A 15,980-nucleotide genomic window follows, 5' to 3' on the forward strand; every position below is an offset into this window, starting at 1 on the left:
CAACGATCAAAAAATTACTTTTAAAAAGTGAATTTAGTAGTAGTAAATACCAATTGTGACTTCTAGTCTTGTGATGACTTGAGTTGCATAACCTTCAAGTTGGAAATAAGAGTAAAACAGATAATTAAATACTACCAGTATTATTACTTTTTGGGTTTAAATTAATTTATGTTTGTCTTTATGTTCAAAATTCCATAAAAATTGTAGTACTACTTATTACTTTCTCCGTCTTCAAAGAGTATGAATTATTTCCTTTTTCGTCCGTCAGTAAAAAGTAAGAACTTTCTAATTTTGAAAAATTCAAACAACATATAACCCCTACACATCATTTTATTTTCAACTTATACAATCACCATTAATGTGGACTCCACACTCCACTAACATTATTTCCACTACAATTTCTCTCTCACTCTCACTTCTCCCCTTATTTATTAAAACTCTTGTCAAATCCAATGTTCATATTCTTTTGGGACGGAGAGAGTATTTGGTATTCGATTTATTTTAATGACTTAATGTTATTAAGATTATATTGTACTTACTATAATGGTTTTTGTATCATTACTAAATTTTTATATAGTAGTAGTATTTAATTAATATACGTAAGCATATGAGTATTGACACAATATTTCGTCCCAATCAATAAATTGTATGCATTCGTTTATTAGTGTGATTAAAAGAAGCGGTGAAGGAAATTATAATGAGTCGTCTGAGAAAGTGGAGGCAGATCGATGCAATCGAGGTTGTCACGATATGATGAATATAAACTTTTTCAATAAACTTTAAACAAAAAAAAGTAGGATGCTTTCAAAAAGTAGAATCATGTGTCATCGACTACATAAACCAATCTCATTTCCCCACATCCTTTTTTTATGATTACAAAAAGATGGAATTACAGCTATATATTCTAAGCTTTCTGTTCAGGTGCTTTTCAAATTCAATATTTGACTATTTTTGCAATTTACAATCAAAACCTAAATTAGTAGATTATACTGTACAATATACAAAGAATAAAGGAATAAGGATACTACAATTCAGTTTCTAATTAACATATTAAGAAAAGTTTTGGTGATAAAAATTATATACACATTTTGATTTTGTTCCTCATATAAGTGTACTTAGTAGTAGTATGTGACGTGTGCAATAGTCCGAAAATTATTGCATAAAAAACGGCACTTAGATTTAGCTAAGAATATAAGCACATACACATAGTGAGAGTGACATAGCTCTCTATAATTCTGTCTCTACAATATTAATATTAATATTAGTTGCAAGTATGGAAGAGAGTGGGCGGCCGAGTTTCCGATCGGTGGGCGGAGAAAGGAGGCTGGAAATAGTGAGCGGAAGAGGCAACTACCAAATGCAGCCGCCGGCGATATTCCGTGCTGAGTCGCCGCCGGTGCCGAGTCAGCTGCCGTGGGGATTCGGAGACCCAGAGATGAAGCGGCGGAAGCGAGTTGCTAAATACAAAGTGTACAGTGTTGAAGGTAGGGTTAAAGCTTCCTTCAGAAACGGTCTTCGTTGGATCAAAAATAAATGCTCCCACATCATCCATGCCTACTGATTCATCCCTTTTCACTTTCTACATTGATTTTTGTCATGACCAAATGTTTAATTAACTTCATTTCTTTGATGATTTTTTTATTTCCTTTTTCCGGTTTGGAAATCATCGTTTATCTATTGCATATACACATTATTAATTGTGTGTGATTTCGTAAGATACAAATATTGTATCCAATCAAAAAAATTTCATCCCTACATATTGTTTAGCTTTTACACTTACTTGTGGGCACTAATTTGTGGGCTTTGGCAACAAGTCTACATTAATGTTGAATTTGTGTGCCTAAAAAGTGTTGCATCCTCTGAATAAAATCCGAATATGTGATAATTAAAGGGAGTAATTAGTTTATTCTGGATAAAGTTGCTTCATTTATAATAATTAGATTTTATATGTACATAGAGAGCTCTCAAATTATCTGGTTCGACCGGATAAATCGACTGACCATTACTTAATTATGTATCTGTAACTCGAGAAAAATCATTTCAAATAAATGTTCTTAATTTATGTTGATTTTACTTGTTTCTTATATTCAAATTTATATCAGTTTCAAAACTTAAGTCTATTTTCAATTTTTATTGAAAATGAAAACAACACTAACGGATCAGATGATACATATACATGTTAATTTGCTACTACAACATTTGAGAAATAGGAAAATGTGTACATTTGGCTTAATGTGATTTCTTTTCAAACGGAAACAAAAATTATAGTACTCTACTTTGCTGAAATCATGAGACCAAGATGGTGTTAATTTTGATCGTGAATACGAGTGAATTAACAAGGGAGTACAACTCATGAGATTTCTCATTTCTGTGCAGTAGAACAATATTACCATCAATTTGGTAATTTTTGTAATTTATCTATGGTAAAATTTGTGTGCATGCATAAAACAGTTTGCACAATTCTGACTTTCTGAGATCAACCTAATTAAGATTAACCAAGCACTTTTTTATATTTAATTAAATACTGAAACTCATAAGAATCTTTTTTATATACCACCTCCTCTGCCGAATTCAAAATCCAAACATGTGATCATGTGCAATTGTCATGCATATATATACTATGGAGTACTATATATTAATACTGTGTACGGCTCTGAGAATATTTTGATATTTAACCTATGGAGTGTAATAAATTAAGCAGTACAACTTTTTAACTGTAATAAAAGTGTACAATCTCCAGGCTTAGAAAATACTAGTCGGAATTTTGAATCTTGCATATATAGTGAAAAGCTTCGTTGTAATTGCCAATATTTTAGAGTTTGATAATTAATTGATAGGTTGATATATTCCCAAATATAACCATCTTAAATCATATAAGTAGACATTATTGTACTCATGACATTTCCGAAATACATGTGGAGTATAATATTTTAACATACCCTAAGTACTAAAATTCAAGATAAGACACTTTAATGGAAATCTAACTCGTTGTCCAATTACTATATTTTATCACGATATGAAATTAACAGTTTACGTGTGTTGAGGGTTTTTTTTGACGTCTTTAGTGCTCAAACCCTTCCTGTTGCCACTGATTGAGTAAACGAGAAGAGTGCAAAGTGTCTAGGCCCGCGACTTATAAACATATTTTTTGTTGTGAATGTGGCTAATCACCACCAAACTTACTTTGGTCGCGTATGGTTTTCCCTATGTAAAAACAATCCACAACTAATTAAACCTATTATTGATGGTGAAATATTAAGGATTATAAACTTGAATCTATGTATGGGGATATAATGGGTGAGCGAGTTTATTAATGTTACGTCATGTGAAATTAAATACAATGATCCACCAAGCCACGCACATACATACCTACGTGTATGTGAAATATGAGTAATGTTGATTCGATGCTTAAACTCCCCTATCTTGGCGATGGATTGAGTTCTGGTGGTGAATCGATTTGTAAAATCGAGCGATGAATTCCTCCGCCTTGGCGTCGATCATCTCATCCCCTTCAATTGCATCGAACACCTCATCCTCCCTGCACAGATCCCGGAGATTATTCGCCGACGCGTACTGGCTCATCGTGCCGGACGACGACGCCGCCGGGGATTCCGCTCCGAAGGCGTGCACCCGCGGAGATGCCGGCATCTCCTGCACGTGCAGCGGCCGCATCGAATGGACGATCTTCTTCCACTCTCCGCCGCCGCCGCTGCTCTTCTCCTTCTTCTCGTCGTTGCGCTTGCGCAGCATGTAGAGCGCCGCCTTGAATATGCCGAACGCGCCGCTCTTTCTCTTCTTCCGCTGCTTTTCCGCTTTCACCGGCGGCAGGATGTCGTAGGCCGGATTGGATCCCGTCATTATATATATATACAGTAGAATGTGTATGTGTGTGGCTATGGCCCAGTAGTCTCTCTCTCCCTGCAATGCAGGGTAGAGATGTAGAACAGGCTTATGGGATGAGTTTAGGGGATGCGTATGGACTAGTATATATAATCTCATTTGACGTAATTACCCTCCTATCTTGACCTCAGAATACGTACATCTCCAAAGTCTTGGGGGTAAAATGGGAAATTAAATTTGGGAGGAGGAAAGTCCTTTTCGCGGGAATAATGGTGACCCGATATTGTATCGCCCTCACATAAGTTATGTATAAAATGGGAAAGTTTTTACCTTATTATTAATAGCCTCCTAATTTGTGCACACCATATTTTGTAGTCTTGTATAGAACTGGGCAACCAACACCCATGTTAATTATTACTATCGCGGATGATTATGTGTGTTATATTCCAACATTTTTTTTATTAAATGACTGCTTTGTAATTTCAATGTTGTAAAGATAGTGCAAAAAAAGTTCAAAAATTGAATATGAATTAGTAGCATACGATATTTCAAGTGATTAACGCACAATTTCGTTAGACAACTTTTTTGATCGAAGAGACAAAATAGAGCACGCAGTGCGGAGATTTAAAACTTTATAGAGAGCAGACCAGGAAAAGTAGAAAAAAAAAAGGAAAAAAGCGGAATTTGGTTAAACTTGATCGTAGCGATAATGCATTAACCAACGGCAATATGATAAATGTTCGTCTCCGAGTACAACCTCATATGCCCAGGGTACAAACTAAGGCTAACAGACTTGCAAAATTGCCCGGGGATCTAATACCAGGAACACATACTTACAATTGCCATAGATGACTTGTATAAAAACTAGTATAAAACAAAATAAACTTATTTCAACCAAACGTCACAGGTTGCATCGGCCTAACATATTCCAGCTGTAGACACAGTCGACCTTTCGATAGCAACCTCATCAAGTTGACTGTTTCCCTGCACCAAAACTACAAACTAAATTATATACTAAGAAACAATACACCAACACATTCTTCTCAATATAGCTTCAATACGCAAATCATTATATAAATCCAGCTTTCTTTTCATGATCCAAACCCAACTTAACCAAAAAATATAGCGAATGGGATGAAGAACTAGCAATTTCAATACCTTGAAATTTAGTATTAGCTTCTCTGCAAGAAGCAGCAGGACACCTACAAGCTTCCATTATGTGGATTTTGAAGATAAGATTCTAACTGTCCAATTGCCGCCAAAATGAAACCTAAGAGTAGTAATTGAACATTACAATAAAAAATCAATGCCTCAACTTAGTAAAACAAACCCACAACCATATTCATATTATGTATTTAGAGAGTATTATAAGATTTGCAGTCCCACTACCTAAAAATAGTGGTGAGGGCCTCCCAGGGCGTGACTTGAACTCTGGATGGAATTGAGCCCCGACATAAAACGGATGGTCAGTGAGCTCCAAAATCTACATAAAAGGATGGATGGAATTGAAGATATTTGACCAAACAAGGAGAATACATAAAAAAAAATATTACACTTATTCGATTAATAGAGCAAATCAATTAATAATACTATAAATGCTAGAAAGTATCAATAGACAGGAATATAGCAGGGAGATGACCTCCATCCGTTTTCCCGTTTCATCCTTCCCAACAAATTTTAGGCCAGATTCTTCAAAGTTATTGACCATTTCTGGGTTCACCTGCAAAATGCCACAATAAATAATGATGAGTTTGAATGTTTAAGATAAGTAGTTAAGTAATTGCAGTAATTTCTAACAAGTTAACCTCGTATCGATGCCTATGTCTTTCATCAACGTGCTCTGAGTTATGGTATCTGTAAAAGAAAATAAATAGTTAGAATATCTCAAGCATGAAATGAAACATTGCTAAAGGCTCTACTAATGAAACATTGCAAGGTAGAGTACTTGGTGTGGCCTTAATTTGGGAAGAAAAACTGAAACTGAATGGCAGAATATATGTATGTCAATTTAGCACTTAGAATACCATTCTGGCAAAAAAACAAAAACTACCAGCGACTTGAACCAATAGCATAATGAATTGGCATAACGATTTTTTTTACTAATCTTGGTGTAACAATTAGGGATCAAAGAAGACCAATAGATTTGCAATTTTAGGGAGATAAAAATGGTTTGACAGTTACAGCTTTGCGGCCAAGCAGTCTGGGGACTGAAATAGTGTTCTTCGACTACCAAGTCTCATTGTGCTTCCCATGTGAGTTTTTGAACCCTAGCAACAAGGAACATGTCATCTATCAAATAAGAGAATGGTTCAAAGTGGAATAAACCATTAATCATAAATGAGAATGCCAACTACCTCTGGCATGAATATCACAACAGGATTTGGGGTATCCTTATCAAACTCAGAGCTGTTTGCCCTTTCCATGCCCAAAACCTGAATATCATGTGATGGAATGAAGTCCGTATCTCCACAATTTGGTCATAAGAAAGGCAAAGATGATTAAGGTATATCTTACATTTCTTGCAAACTCAATCACGGATATCTGCATACCCAAACATATCCCAAGATATGGAACTCTGTTCTCTCTGGCATATTTTGCCGCCAGGACCATACCTTTGACACCCCGATCTCCAAACCCACCGGGAACCAAGACACACGCAGCATTCTAGGAAATATAGATAGCTTGATTTAACAAATTTCCACAAAAAATCATGAAACCAAGAGACGTAAACCATATTGGACCTTATAAACAGTGTTTGCTATAACAGGTGTAACAATCAATGGAGCAAATAAAGGACAGATAAGTGAAAAGTCAATACCCTAAGAGTTCTCCAAGCCGTCGCATGAGCTTCCGGTGTCTGCATTGAAAAAGTATAACTTGTCGGTTGTAAGAGATATGGTTCTCAAATCAAATTATGGCAAGGTAGATTATCATTGAACGGAAATTTCAAATATTCATACAGATAATGCATTATCATCTTCAAGATCTGAAGCTGCAATCCAATCAATTGCTGGCTTCAACGAACAGGCAATGCAAGCATGCAAAAGGGCCTGCGACAAAAGCAAGAGAATTAAATACCACACATATGAAATCAAGATGCATTTTTTCACAGCCCAAGGCTAGTAAATAACGGGAATTCCAGATAACAGACTACTATATTAAGGTGAGACTACAAATATTACTATTATGCCAAGAGATGCATGCTTGAACAAGTTTAAATTGCATAGCTCATGATAGATTAAAAGGTGAAAACACCTCTATTGAGAGAGGGGGAGAATGAGGAACCTACCTTGACCACTGACAGATAAGAATCTGCCATTCCAACATATTTCCCAACCATTGCAATTCTTACCTGTAATAGCACTGAGATTCTTAATTCTGATATTCGAAAAGAACATAACTAGTATACGCTAAAGGGGTACGGTGCTAACAGAGTTTGTGAGATTGTCAAAGGTTTCAGCTCTATCAGTCCACTCTTGTAAATTAGGAGGGTTGGCAACACTGAAACAAAGACCAACACCATGAAACAGCACTCATTCATGTTATATCTTATGCAACCTTCTTTCGAGTACTTCAAGATACAAAATTTGTAAATGAAGTTCTGTTTCAGATATAGAGAACATAGACCAATCAAACAACTGTCTCAACAACATATATCTTGCAAAGAGACATGGAAACTGCAGAATGTGATGCTAAAAGAAAAAATAGAACTCACCTCTGTAGGTCCAGATGCGTTAGAATGGCATTGTGAGCATTTTGACTCTGCAGAGGATTAAAAAATCAAGACCTGAATAGGGTAAAGAGATTGGGAGTGCACATTTTTACTAGGATAAGAAATACCCACGCGAAGCAGCAGAGGGATGTGCCAAATATTTGGCACGTCGTGGATATTAAGTATATTGCCAACCTATACATATCATCGCACATAAAGTTGGTAGACAACATATTGCATATAGGACAGTAAAGTAAAAGAAATTGCAATAGAAACTTACGGGGACATGGCAAAATTGTGACAATTTTTGCCTTGTATTCTCCAAGAGAGGCTGAAACATGAGAAAAACCAAAATGAGAGACTAGTAAAAGTATCCATAAGACAGTACACTAAAATGCCACCAGGTATGGATTTCAGTGTGGGTGCTGTCTGAGGGATTTAGACTAGTGAGATGTGGTCTCTACAAGTTTTTGCATACTTTCAAGTCTCCAACTTCTCTTTAAAGATTTTAAGCTTAAAAAGGAAAAAATCTTTCCCACAGAAAAATATACCTCTGCTGAGCGGCAAGCCAGAAAATGCGGGGTCAAGCCTAATGCTCTCAACTCGCGCACACTATGCTGTGTAGGTTTAGTTTTCTGCATACAGTGGAATGTGGGAAGACAGGAATTTAGCTTTTAAAACATCATGTAAACAGCAAGGCGGTATAGAAGTAGTAAAAAAGTAATAAAAAGCACAAAAGTTACTTGTTCGCCAACAACTCCAAGAACAGGGATAAGGCTGACATGAATCAGACAGAAATTATTTGGTCCTAAAATAGAAGCAACCAAATTGTAGTGAATAAACTAAGACTATGAGACCCATAAAGAGGTGTCTAACTCTTAAGCAATAGAAAGAAATGAATGATTAGTAACAAAAAAGAAGGAATATAATATATGAAATATTATCCTCCACATGAAGATAATTCATGCAATCTTACCCACAGAGAAAAGTAGTTGTCGCAGAGCTTCAATGAACGGCATTGACTCAATATCACCTAGAAAAGGAACATTGAGATTACTGAGAGAAAACTTGAGATTACTGAGAGAAAACAAATATGAAGATCAACTTAAAATAAAATAAAGAATTAGGATCTTGGCCAGAAAAATATGTACCTACAGTTCCACCCAATTCTATAACACAAACATCTGCAGGACCTTCTTTCCCATCCACAGGGATATGTGATACGGATTCGATCCAATTCTTAATGGCTTCAGTAATGTGGGGTACCACCTGAACTCAACCCAGAACATAACAAAGCACTACAATAAGAGTCAACATCACCAGATCTGTCCAAACAAATTAACACTAAAAAATTACAACCTGTACTGTCTTCCCAAGATAATCCCCTCTTCGCTCCTGTTCGAGGACAGACTGAAAAGGGATTTCAAAATTAGCCCCGATGAAAAAATATATAATCATGTACACTAGGAACCTAGCATTACTAGTACCTGATATATCTTTCCGGTGGTAATATTGTTGTCTCTAGTTAGTCTTACATCCAGAAACCTTTCATAGTTACCTAAATCAAGATCCACCTACCAAAGAAGTTGCCGAAAAAGGAAACTCAGATTGTAGCTCTGCATCTCAATTAAGCAGGATGAAGCCACATAAAGACTATACATGAATACTTTATACAAGTCTAAAATAAATGTATAATTCTTGTTGGACGGATAGTGTCTAACAAGTTTAATGCAAGCGTAAAGCTGATACTTTTGGTTTGCAAGGTTGGGAATACCTCTCCTCCGTCATCGAGAACAAAAACCTCCCCATGCTCAAACGGGGACATCGTACCAGCATCTGTATTCAAATAGGGATCTGCAAGCATATCAAGAGAATAAGCATGCACCAATTAATAAAGTGTGCAAAAAGTCCATATTACTGAATGAACACATAAATTGAAATGCCAAAAGATTAATATACAAACAAGGCTACGTAACAGAATTAGACAAAAAAAAATTATGATGCCAGAATCAACCTTCTCAAACAATAGAAATACCTATCAATAGAAAGTATGCAAATCAAGAAATAACAGGAAAACACATTAATCTCGAAATGGAACTCCAAACTGAAGAAAGAAAGTTGTACAGACGGTGCAGGGATACCACTAATGAAACTAGTATTGGTCATGACCGAAAAAATAATTTATTTTAACATTTTTCTAAATTTTCCCACGAGGTCGAATTTGAATGAAAATGTACAGAATGTGACACCCAAAAAATTCTACTTAGACAACACCCGAAGGTGAATTTTATTATTTTTCTCAACGCACGCAATTTTGAACATCACTTAGTCATTTCGTCAATCTGAAAAATACGCTCGCCACATCAATGATAAGTATATTACAAATACGCAGCCGAAATATTTTGCTACTGGAAAAATTGAGACAAATGTTAAATTTCATGGTTTTTACAACCAATTTCGAAAGTTGCCAGACGGATCCAGAATTCGACCAAAAAAAAACGTGCTTTTTCCGACAATTTTCCCTATACATTATGCAGTGGTTTTCAAGCATTTTTTTTTTCTAAAACAACATTACAACCGAAATTTCATTGCACTTAGCATGCAATAAAGTATCGAGAAAACGTATGTTCATTCTCATCCAAATCTGAATTGGCCACATCAATCATCACGTCCATACTCTGGAAATACTATTCAAGAAAAATTGAAATCATGAACAAATAAATGCCTCGTGCAACTACGTTCAGGAGGCATTACTTCATGAATATACTCGAAATCCAATTTTCAAAATCCAAGGTCCCAAGGCCAAACTAATGCCATTAAAACAGGAAATTTTAAAAAAACAAACAACAATTAACATATCAAAACAGCTATAACAAACACACCAATTTTAATGGAGGTGACGCGCAAGCCGCAAGCCTTGAGCACAACGCCGATGCTGCTGGCGGTGACGCCTTTTCCGAGGCCGCTCACCACGCCTCCGGTGACCAAAACATACTTCATTTCAAACCGTTAATTCCTATCAATTGTAAAAATGTGGTCTACGAGGAAGGAATCGAATATTCAATCGATTATTCGGCGTGTCGAGATAAGAGCGGGAAGGGGACTCGTACAATAAACAACGCTCTCCCCTGTTTCCGCAACGGCTTTCAGTTTCCACTCGCTGAAGGTTTAATAAAACAGCTAAAGCCCTAATTTCTAAAACCTTTGAAACTGAGAATTGGCAAAATGTGGAAATGAAGATCTTTTGGACTGAAACCATGATGGCCCATTGCCAGTGGGCCCTGTATGCTAATATTTCCACATCTGCCGATGTTTTAAAATCAAATGATTTAAATTGAAAATATAAAGATTTTAATAAAAATACTATTAGCTATACACCTATACTTCATTGATTATCACTTAATTATTATGAAAATTACTTTATCTCTTCTATATAACTCAAAATTTTTAAAATTTGTTATATTTTGAATTTATTTTTTATAAAAGTATAATCAAATTAAATGTCGTGGATTCTACCGAAATTTTAAATGCATAGGTTATAAAGAAACATGATGATATAGTGTGGTGGTAATAATGATGATAGGTTAGAGAACGAATTAGAGGTCAATGAATTGCAACCATGTCTTCATTTAAATTCACTTCTTCAGTCCACGTATCTTAAAATCGTATGTATGTCACACTTGTTACATTCACATAGCGAATTAACAATATGCACGCAAAAACGTAGAACAAATTTACAATATATCAAATGCAAAACTTGAAAACAAAAATAGAGAGAAAACTAAATAGAGAGAAAACATAGATGATTAATCAGAATGATTTTTCAATTGCTGGCAGTCGGTATTAGCTTAAGCATATGCCTCAATGGACTTGAAAGTGGCCATGGCCTTCTCTTTTCCTCTCCCATAATCTTCTACATATCATATTCATGTTTACTGATCATTGAGGAAAAAATTAAGTTTAAACGACAGAAAAATGCACTATAACAATTAGGCATGCCCACCGTTCCGAAAATTTTTAAATGGAGTCGAATCTTGAGTGTATTTCATGGTTACGGTTACGGTTACGATTTTTGAAAACCGCCGGTTCCGATTTCGGTTCTGAATCTATGGTTTTCTGATGATTTTTTGTGGTTATGGTTCAGTTTCTTGATTTTCCGGCGGTTACACGATTTCGGTTCTGAAATTTTGGAACCTGAACCGGCCCGCAATAGTTTCATTTAAATCTCATGGTTACGATTTCACGGTTAGCCGCTCGAACCATAAACATTAGGCATCTCTAATAACAATGATCAGCTGAAGCTACAAAACAAAATGGAAGTACATTCTAACAAAAATAATTCTCACTACAATTGTATTACTCACTTAGTCCATGAAATGTTGTCCATACTTGACTCAGTGCGGGTTTTAAGAAATGTGAAGAGAAGTGAGTGAACAAAATTAGTGGAATGTAGATCCCACATTTATAAGTGAACAACATTTCACATAAGAGAAATGAGTGTAAAAAATTAGTGGAATGTAGATCCCACATTTATAAGTGAACAATATTTTATGGACGGAGGAATAATATACTCTTGATATAGTATATAATAAAAAAGTTTATAAAAACAGCAAATCCATAAACAAGAATCTTACTAGTAAACATTCCAGTTGTTCAAGCAATAAATTAGATATCAAATCAACAAATTGTCGGTAAATATATTAGCAAAAATTAGGATAAAGCACTGCTTAATTAACTAAACGTCTCCAATCATGACATTCTTTGTCAAGAACAATGTCATCTTCATCTCTTTCACATGATTTTATTTTCTGCTGCGGAATTTGCAGGATAAAAGAAAATGACTGGGTTATTTTTTGCAATGCATTCAAAGTAAAAATGGCATGAATTATTTAGAAGAGAAAACATGAAAACAAAATTGGCTGAACGTATTGAATTAATTGCCAACAAGAACTATAATTAATTTCTGCTGTTCAGTGTTCACACAGTAATATAGTGTATCTCAATTGGGCCACAATATTTTATTATAATTATTACTCCAATTAAAAAAATAGTGTAAATATTATTGGGCTGATCTAAAAATGGTTTTATTCGACCTTACAGCTTTATTAGACTTATTTAAAACATTTAAGTAAGTATTTTTTTCATAGCCCATTAGTAAAATTACAAAACCCGAACTGTAGCTTCATAAATTAAACTAAAGAATAGGAGTTCTACATTAGCCTAAGTTACTTTTATGAAATGTCTCAATTATAATGTAACAATATAAAAATAAAAACTCTACAAATCAACTAAAGAGGGAAGAATGGAGTGTATGCCAAGTGCCAACAATGGAGTGGGGGAAACATGGGTGTGACCGTGAAGCAATCCACTCTTGAAATTTGTAACCACTAATCAATGGGATTATGCGGGTATGGAATTTAAGTTTATTAATCAAAACGATTATATGTCTATCAAGTCTTAAATTCATAATCACAAATTCACAATTATTGATGGGGGTATGGAATTTAAGTTTATTAATCAAAAGGATTACAGTTTATCAAGTCATAAATTCACAATCACAATTTTAGGAACCGACTTAAGTCAAGAAATACTTTAATTAATTTTGCTCTATATATTTTTACTTTATCAATTTTATATTAATCTTATACCAATTTTATCAGTTTTTACTTTATCAATTTTAGATCCGACTTAAGTCAAGAAATATTTTAATTAATTTTTTTCTCTACTTTTTTACTTTATCAATTTTACGAACTGACTTAAGTCAAAAAATACTTTAATTAATTTTTCTCTCTACTTTTTTACTTTATCAATTTTATATTAAAACTCTTGAACGTATGCATCAATCTAACACAAACAATTGATCATACAATTTTGATCTTTGAAAAAATTGACGAGAACGAATCCAAGTAGTACTACAGTATTTTGGTAATAGTGGACACAATTCATGTCATTCCTGTCACTTGCTATCTCATTTAATCAGTCTACCGCATAAAATTCCATTGAAAAAAAAAAGAAAATCACACTTACAGATAAAAAGTCATTTTCTTTCCAAAATTGCGCAGACATGATAAATAGGGCAAAGCTTATCTTGTCATTTCAGTAGTCGCACAAAGCATGAGAAAAACAAGTAGAGTGAAACTATAGTGGACTTGTTGCATATATGAAACAAATTTGAATAGGAGTAAGTAGTTCATCCACAACAGTGATATATGTGTATAGTGATCAACTCTTAATTATTTATGACTTATGAGCTTTCTATCACTTTTAAGGGCATCCACAATGGGATGCCCTAAGCGACGTCCTATGTACCGCCACGTCAGCATTTTTCCATCCTCATATTCAACTTACAGTGGGACGGACTATAGCCCATCCTAAGCACGCCCTAAGCATTTTTCTATTATTTGAATATTTAAATATTTTAAAATTTGGAAAACTAACTTCATTTCATTAAAATTCAAACATTACAATACGAAAAAAAAAACTACAATTTCTCAACGGCGGCGGTTGCGGTTCCAAACTTCTTCAATCATGTCGGTCATGAGTTGAGTATGGTCTTGTTGGTTGCGCATTGAAGCTTGTCGCTCTAGAACCGCACCGAAGCCAGTCGGTAATCCTCGAGTGACCGGCGAGGTCGTCGTGCTAGAGCTAGATCCGGCTTCATCATCCACCCAATTGGTGACATAGCCACGTTCTTGTTCGACTATCATATTATGCATGATGATGCACGCATACATGACGTCGGTGATGACCTCCTTATACCAGAAACGCGCCGGACCTTTCACGATTGCCCACCGCGATAGGAGCACCCCAAAAGCCCGCTCCATATCCTTCCGCGCGGACTCCTGCTTTGCCGCAAACAAGACTCTCCTCTCACCAATTGGGCAGCTGGTCTTCAAAACAACATGCCACCTAGGGTATATGACATCGGCCAAGTAGTACCCCATATGATGTGTGCGGCCGTTGGCAGTGAACTGAATGGTCGGACCGCGACCCCTGCACTGATCAGCGAATAGGGTGGACGGGTTGAGGACTTTGATGTCGTTGTTTGACACGGCTACACCAAAGTAGGCATGTCAGATCCAGAGGCGGTGGTCAGCGACGGCTTCTAGGATCATCGTCGGGTGGCTGCCCTTGTAGCCGCTAGTAAATTGGCCTCTCCAAGCCGTCGGACAGTTCTTCCACTTGCCAGTGCATACAGTTGATGCTCCCTAGCATCCCAGGGAAGCCGTGCACCGTTTCGTGCATCCGCATCAGGCTCTGGCAAACATCAGCAGTCGGACGTCGCAAATATGTGTCGCCAAAAGCCTCCACAACTAACTTACAAAAATTCTTAAGACATTCGCGGCCAGTTGTCTCCCCGACGTGAAGGTACTCGTCGAACATATCCGCTACTGTGTCGTAGGCCAACTAGCGGATCGCAACCGTGCACTTCTGCAACGGCGTAAGTCCGGGTCTGCCGATCCCGTCTTCCCGATACTGGAAGTACTCATCACGTCCCTCCAACGTGTGCACAATGCGGAGAAAAAGATCTCGGCTCATTCTAAAACGTCGGTGAAAAGCATTTGGGCCTCACCTTGGATTATCGGCAAAATAATCTGCGACCAGACGTTCGTGCGCTACGTCGTGCTCGCGGGGGACATACGTCCGACTTCGTATTGGGCGAGGGACCCACGCCTCCGCCTCCGCCTCCGTCGTCGCTGCCGTTGTCGCCGCCTGCTCCCGCTGCATTTGTGCCAAGCATTCCGCCTTGGCTTCGTTAACGGCATTGAACAAGGCTCGAGTCAAGGCCCGCCTGCAGCCATCCGATTCCCTGAAAATCGTAGTCGTCGGGATTCATTTTTGAGACGATGAGAGAGAATAATTGAAGAGAAATTGAAGAGATGTGAAATTGGAGTGTGTGAAATGGTAGAGAATACTAGTGTTTAAATAAGAAATTTTTTTTGAAAAAATTCAAAAAAAAAAACGAAACGTGTGCCCATCGTCCGCGTCGTCCACAGTGGCGGACGATGCGACGTACGATGGCTATCCTCCGCGCATCGTCCGCGGACGATGGGTTACCCATCATCCCCCCCATTGCGGATGCTCTAACCATTTATATTTCATTTTTTAACTAAGAAATAACACCTACAACAATTTTTCTCACCTCTTCACAATTCATAAGTTCCACTATTCTATTCTTCAATTTAAAAATGCAATTAATAAAAACATTTCATTAAAAACTTCAAAATGATATTACAAATCCCTAAAAGTAAAAACTTACATCATTTAAATCCTAAAATTTTAAATTGCATAATTTAAATCCAATAATTTAAAAATTACTCAATTCGTCAATCATCAATTGTCCACTTTCACTTTTTACTATAAATAAATGGTAAGCATCTCATTCTATCAAATCATTTCGCTCACATTTTATTATAAAACTAAAATA

At 36.3% G+C, this 15,980-nt stretch overlaps 3 protein-coding genes across 3 annotated transcripts; all 3 read right to left on the reverse strand.

Annotated features, from left to right (window-relative positions):
• Window positions 1-3,408: 3,408 nt before the first annotated feature.
• On the reverse strand, window positions 3,409-3,858 carry LOC125221316. The gene has a single exon (XM_048123437.1). It carries the CDS (start codon window positions 3,856-3,858, stop codon window positions 3,409-3,411), a length of 450 nt encoding a protein of 149 aa, XP_047979394.1.
• A 651-nt stretch (window positions 3,859-4,509) lies between these two features.
• On the reverse strand, window positions 4,510-10,766 carry LOC125224442 (CTP synthase-like). The gene is made up of 23 exons (XM_048127842.1): window positions 10,435-10,766; window positions 9,327-9,406; window positions 9,040-9,126; window positions 8,912-8,962; window positions 8,704-8,821; window positions 8,529-8,585; window positions 8,296-8,360; window positions 8,104-8,187; window positions 7,833-7,883; window positions 7,685-7,747; window positions 7,556-7,602; window positions 7,272-7,341; window positions 7,130-7,192; window positions 6,801-6,890; window positions 6,659-6,697; window positions 6,355-6,504; window positions 6,195-6,272; window positions 6,022-6,107; window positions 5,646-5,694; window positions 5,480-5,560; window positions 5,230-5,323; window positions 4,999-5,110; window positions 4,510-4,835 (listed from the first exon to the last, which is right to left on the reverse strand). The coding sequence occupies exons 1-22, from the start codon at window positions 10,550-10,552 to the stop codon at window positions 5,043-5,045; spliced, it is 1,689 nt and encodes a 562-aa protein (XP_047983799.1). The 5' UTR covers window positions 10,553-10,766; the 3' UTR covers window positions 4,510-4,835; window positions 4,999-5,042.
• A 3,277-nt stretch (window positions 10,767-14,043) lies between these two features.
• On the reverse strand, window positions 14,044-14,935 carry LOC125221317. The gene is made up of 2 exons (XM_048123438.1): window positions 14,749-14,935; window positions 14,044-14,606 (listed from the first exon to the last, which is right to left on the reverse strand). Exons 1-2 carry the CDS (start codon window positions 14,933-14,935, stop codon window positions 14,044-14,046), a joined length of 750 nt encoding a protein of 249 aa, XP_047979395.1.
• Window positions 14,936-15,980: the final 1,045 nt, after the last annotated feature.

The sequence above is a fragment of the Salvia hispanica genome, chromosome 4 (genome assembly GCF_023119035.1).
Source record: "Salvia hispanica cultivar TCC Black 2014 chromosome 4, UniMelb_Shisp_WGS_1.0, whole genome shotgun sequence".
Lineage (NCBI taxonomy): Eukaryota > Viridiplantae > Streptophyta > Magnoliopsida > Lamiales > Lamiaceae > Salvia > Salvia hispanica.